Source organism: Trachymyrmex cornetzi, unplaced genomic scaffold, assembly GCF_001594075.2.
Source record: "Trachymyrmex cornetzi isolate Tcor2-1 unplaced genomic scaffold, Tcor1.1 scaffold676, whole genome shotgun sequence".
NCBI lineage: Eukaryota > Metazoa > Arthropoda > Insecta > Hymenoptera > Formicidae > Trachymyrmex > Trachymyrmex cornetzi.
This window is the reverse complement of record NW_017299999.1, coordinates 61,050-67,119: the sequence shown is the minus strand read 5'-3', so window position 1 is coordinate 67,119 and position 6,070 is coordinate 61,050. Positions and strand designations below refer to the sequence as shown.

Sequence of the window (6,070 nt, the reverse complement as noted above, 5' to 3'; positions counted from 1 at the left end):
CAACATAACCATATAATAGACCACTTGATATACTAAAACTTTTGTATTGAACATTTTTTTCCATAAGCATTATTTTTCAAGATATTTGACCGTTGCCGAACTTTCTCCCATCACTGTATATATACAATGCGTTTCATTTTAATCCGACCACGCAGGTACCTCTGTCAAAATGAATGATATAAAAAAATGGCCTCTACAAAAGTTGAAGGGGACAGAGGGGGTGTTCACGTGTGACCGCCGTGAGGATGCGATTTCAAAGTATTTGCGTCGGTATAGGAGGCGCACGTTTACCGATCGGGCGTTGCGATCCGAGGTGGCGAGAGAGCGCGGAGGGCGCTAGAGTTAGTTAGTGAGTTCGAGCAGATTGTTGTTGTCAGCAGCGGCGGCACGTAAACGCTTAGCAGTTAAGATATTTGTTTTGAGTATGAGAAAATAAAGCGAGGAGAAAGGATATACGTGAAGCACTTCTTTCATGCTGCAACAAATGGTCCTTCGAGCCGGATCGCTCACAAGCAAGTGAAATCTGGATAACAAAGCAACGAGATCGACCGACACGGACGGGGAAGCAACGTCTGAAAGGAAGGTTAAGAGGATAGACGAAGCATCAATTCAGCGAATTCACCCAGGATCCCAAGCTTCGACACGCAAGCTAAGTATAACTAATCCTTCGATCCATCGAATTCGCGAGTCTAGAGCCCGGAGACACGAATCGCAATGGATTGCGGAAAAAGCAAAGCTTGTGAAGGCACGCGGCAGAGTCAAGGCGCAATTGACACTCGCGCGTAATTGGATTAGGGTTTTTGACATACAGAATCAGCAAATAGAGGAAGTAGAGGTTAGGTTAAGCGCGATACAATGCGCGTGGGACGAATTTCGCAAAACGCAAGACGCTCTCGAGGATCTAGACGCGGACGCAGAACACGATGGCGAACGCGAATTATTCGAGGCCGAATATTACGCGACGTCCGCAACGGCTAAAGCGCTTATCGCACAGTACGGGAGAAGGCGAACGGACGCGCAGGAAGTCCGGAATGTCAATAATGACGGTAATGGCGACGCAAGCAATTCCGTCAATCGGATAAAGTTACCAACGATTAACTTGCCGACGTTTACTGGATTCTACGATCAGTGGCCGAATTTCCGAGATATATTTAAAGCGGTTGTCGACGAAAATAGTCAGCTATCCGATATCAAAAAACTATATTATCTAAAGCTAGCACTCAAGGGTGTAGCAGCGGATATTCTGGAATCCATGGAGATGTCCGCCGGCAATTATGAGGTCGCGTGGAATATCCTTAAGAATCGCTTCGAGAACAAATGCGTTTTAGTTCATCATCACATACAAGCGTTGATAGAATTTCCCGTAATGCAAAGGGAGTCGTCCGCGGGATTGCGTCAATTGTTAGATCATACCGAGAAACACGTTCGCGCCCTAAGAAAGCTTGGCGAGCCCACGGGACAATGGGGCACCATTCTCGTCCATATAATAACCGCTAAGTTCGATAATATCACAAAACGCGAATGGGAAAACAAAGCATCTGCCAGAGAGGTCGCGACATATGAGCAATTCATCGATTTCACTATCGATCGGTGCGTAATGCTAGAGACGTTACAACTCGACAAATCAAAATCTGCGAAATCGCAAAGTAATGATCCTAAGTCCATTAACGTGAATAAAAAATCAGTTGCGGCGGTAACCGCCGAGGCAAGACCAGACGAATGCTTAGCATGCAGTCAGGGAAAGCATCGATTATATTCATTGTCCGACTTTCCTCAATTTAACTCCTCAGGCGAGAGGTAAAGAAATAAAACGCTTAAAGTTGTGTCTCAATTGTTTTAAGGGCAGTCATAACGTCGAGTCATGCAGCTCCGGTACATGTCGACTGTGTCACAAGAAACACAACACGTTGCTGCACATCTCAAAGGGCGAAGGTGCAGAGTCTGGAAATAATAGCCGAACCATAACCACCGAGTCGCAGACGCTTACAGAGTCACCATCAACAAGCGTGGCGCATCATGCCGTTCGTCTCAGCGATCGTGGGTTACTAGCAACGGCGATTATCAACATACAAGACAGCAGAGGAAGCGTTCGAGAATGTCGCGCCTTCCTCGATCCTGGATCTCAACCCAATTTTATGACGAAAGAGCTTTGTGAACAATTAGGCCTTCCACAGAGAAGAAATTACATGCAGATCCGCGGCGTCGACAACGTTCAGACAGCAACATTCACAGAGACTCACGCTACAATACAATCCAAATTCAACGCTTTCAAAGCTAAGCTCACTTTCTCGATATTACCCGAAATCACAGTCAATCTCCCCTTGTCGGAGATCAACAAGAAGCATTTGCAGATACCAGAGACGATCACTTTAGCCGATCCATCGTTTCACACGCCTGGAAAGATAGACGTATTATTAGGAAGTGCCATATTTTGGGAGCTACTAGGCGTCGGCCAGATCAAATTGGGAAAAAATCAGCCAATTGCACAGAAAACGAAATTAGGCTGGATCATCGCTGGACCTTTAGGCCTCGAAAGGTCGTCCGAAAGTTCATTCGCATCTGTATCTATCGTCTCCAATACCGTCACACTCGAAACGCAATTGGAGCGCTTCTGGCAAGTAGAAGAAGGCAATACCCCTTCGGAATTATCAGAGAACGACAGGATCTGCGAAGAGGAATTCACTCGAACGCACAAACGCGACGCGGAAGGACGTTTCGAAGTTCGATTACCATTATGTGACAGCGTGAATCGATTAGGAGACTCGCGAAAAATTGCCATCAAGCGACTACAATGCATGGAACGGAAGTTTGCGAAATCACCAGAATTAAAGCAACAATACGAGCTATTCATGCAAGAATACGAAGTATTAAAGCACATGACCAAAGTCTCGAATCAGGAAGAATCGGGGATAATTATTTACCTGCCACATCAGGCAGTCTTAAAACCCGACAGTTCGACCACGAAACTCAGGGTCGTATTTGACGCGTCGTGCCCTACATCGTCAGGAGTGTCACTCAACAATATACTACGCATCGGGCCTACCATTCAGCAAGATCTATTCTCCATAATTTTGAGATTCCGTCAACATCGATTTGTCATTGCAGCAGACATTAAACAAATGTACCGACAAGTACGTGTGCAAGAAGATCAACGAGACTTGCAGAGAATACTATGGAGGCAAGAGTCGAGCGAGCCTATCCAGGAATATCGTCTTAATACCATTACATATGGCCTATCCAGCGCACCGTTCCTGGCCATTCGATGTTTGCATCAGATCGCAATCGAAAACCAAGACCGATATCCTGAAATAAGCAGAGTCCTTCGTAATGACTTCTACGTTGACGACTTGTTGTCCGGCGGCAACGACATAAACGCATTACGTCAGCTCAAAGATGAATTAACCGAGATGTTACAATCTGCAGGATTCTGCCTTCACAAGTGGAACACGAACGAGCCCACGATCCTTGATGCGTCTTCGGACGTCCAGGCGTTACCAAGATGTGACGAGATCAGGACACTAGGAATCGGCTGGAACACCACCGACGACTGTCTCCAGTACCGGACGCACACTATAAAGGGAAATCAGCGTACAACGAAACGTACGGTGTTATCGACTATTGCTCAAATATACGATCCGTTAGGGCTAATGGGTCCTGTAATCATTCGTGCCAAGATCGTACTTCAGCAGCTCTGACAATTAAAAATCGGATGGGACGAATCTCTTCCGCAGAATTTATACACAACCTGGAGGCAATATCAAGAGCAGATGAATGAGATGGAATTAATCTCGATTCCACGGCACGTCATGTGTAAAGAACCGCAAACGATAGAGTTGCATGGTTTCTGCGACGCCTCAGAAGCTGCTTACGGCGCTTGCATTTTTATACGAAGCATTAATTTTACAGGAGACGTCATCACACGATTACTCTGTGCAAAATCAAGGGTCGCACTCCTCAAGAATATCACATTACCGCGACTCGAATTATGCGGAGCTTTGCTGCTCGTCAAACTTGGAGAAACTGTGCGACAAGCTCTAGCAATCAAGTTCGATCATATTCAATATTGGAATGATTCAACCATAACATTGGCGTGGATCAAGCATTATCCGGGAGAACTACAAACGTTTGTCGCGAACAGGGTGGCCACCATACAGCGCACAGCACCAGACGTGCAGTGGTCACATGTGCGATCCAAGGACAACCCAGCTGACATTATTTCCAGAGGCACAACTCCACGAAATCTGAAAACTTCGTCCTTGTGATGGACGGGACCACTCTGGCTAACACAAGGCCGACAGGACTGGCCGATCGAACCCGGGTCAAGCAGCCCGGAAATACCTGAACTCAAGAAGCAAGCGGTAGCTTATCACGGCGTTCCCCTGGACACCAATTTATTACCAAGATTCTCATCGCTCTTTCAGCTCAAGAGGATTGTAGCATACTGCTTACGATTCAAGACCAATGCGCGTGCAAAGGCAAGGCGACTTACCGGACCCCTATCAGTAGAAGAGCTAGACGGAGTAATGTTATCACTCACGCGAATGGCTCAGCTGAATGAATTCGCCACGGAGATTACAGATCTTCAAACGAAACGGGAAATATCGAGAAAGAGCAAGCTCCTTTCGTTGAATCCTTTCTTAGACGAGGCGGAACTTCTACGTGTAGGAAGTAGGCTTCGTCACGCGGACACAGAACACGCGAGGCGACATCGAATAATACTACCTGCCAAGCATCAACTCACCGGTTTGATCATTCGAGATTCACATCTAAAACAAATGCATATAGGGCCTCCAGGTCTCCTTGCGCACCTGCGTTGTAGGTACTGACCGATATCGGGACGTCAAGCGATTCGACGAACGCTCCGTAAATGTATCGCGTGTTTTCGCGTGCGCCTTCACGACCAAACACAACTCATGGGGAACCTGCCGAAACCCTGAGTAACACCACACCGAGCGTTTCTCAACTCGGGATTAGACTACGCGGGACCGTTTCCTATAAAATTGTCGCGAAACAAAACCGGGAAGGCCTACTTGTGTATGCTTTTCCACAAAAGCCTCGCATTTAGAATTGGTCAGCGACTTGACAACTACAGCGTTTCTCAATGCGTTGAAACGATTTACAGCCAGGCGCGGTCGATGTGCCAATTTGTTTTCGGACAAATGGCACGAACTTTATAGGCGCAAACAATGGATTACAAGCTCTTTCTAACATGTTAAGAAAGGATCGCTAGAACATTGAACGTTTTCTAGCAGACCAATCAGTGCAGTGGCATTTCATACCTGCACAATCTCCGCATATGGGCGGACTCTGGGAAGCGGTCGTGAAATCTGCAAAAACCCATTTGAAACGAGTCATTGGTAACAACCTCCTAACGTTCGAAGAACTTAGTACGATATTCGCACAAATCGAAGCTGCATTAAATTCACGTCCACTCTGTCCAGTCTCTAACGATCCGCACGATTATGACGTACTCACGCCTGGACACTTCATCATCGGTGAGCCTTTAAATTCGTTCCCAGAGCCCGACCTTACCGAAACACCCACGAACCGATTAACACGATTCCAATTGCTGTCACAAATGCGTCGGAATTTTTGGAATCGTTGGTCTTGCGAATATCTCACACAACTGCAGAACCGTTATAAATAGCAAAAACCTAATTACACCGAAATCAAGATCGGAGCACTAGTTTTGTTGAAAGATAAAGATTCACCTCCACTGAGGTGGCGTACAGGCCGAATCATTGAAACTCATGCCGGCAGTGATGGCTATGTACGTGTAGTTAGCATAAGAACTTTGAATGGCATAACCAAACGCGCTATCAATAAGATTTGTATTCTTCCGATTGAAACTTAACTTTAGCTATAAGGGTTAATACATGTAGCAAGTAATAGTTGAAGGATCCAACCTTCAACGGCCGGCGGGATGTTCACGCGTGACCGCCGTGAGGATGCGATTTCAAAGTATTTGCGTCGGTATAGGAGGCGCACGTTTACCGATCGGGCGTTGCGATCCGAGGTGGCGAGAGAGCGCGGAGGGCGCTAGAGTTAGTTAGTGAGTTCGAGCAGATTG

At 46.6% G+C, this 6,070-nt stretch overlaps 1 protein-coding gene across 1 annotated transcript in view; it reads left to right on the top strand.

Moving 5' to 3' along the window:
* LOC108767437 (uncharacterized) overlaps nt 1-3,695 on the top strand; it is a 4,868-nt gene extending 1,173 nt beyond the window's left edge. Inside the window, exons 2-3 of the mRNA XM_018517343.1 lie at nt 627-1,797; nt 1,847-3,695. Of these exons, the coding sequence (XP_018372845.1) occupies nt 627-1,797; nt 1,847-3,695 (3,020 nt within the window). The remainder of the gene's footprint in view (nt 1-626; nt 1,798-1,846) is intronic.
* The last annotated feature ends 2,375 nt before the right edge of the window (nt 3,696-6,070 follow it).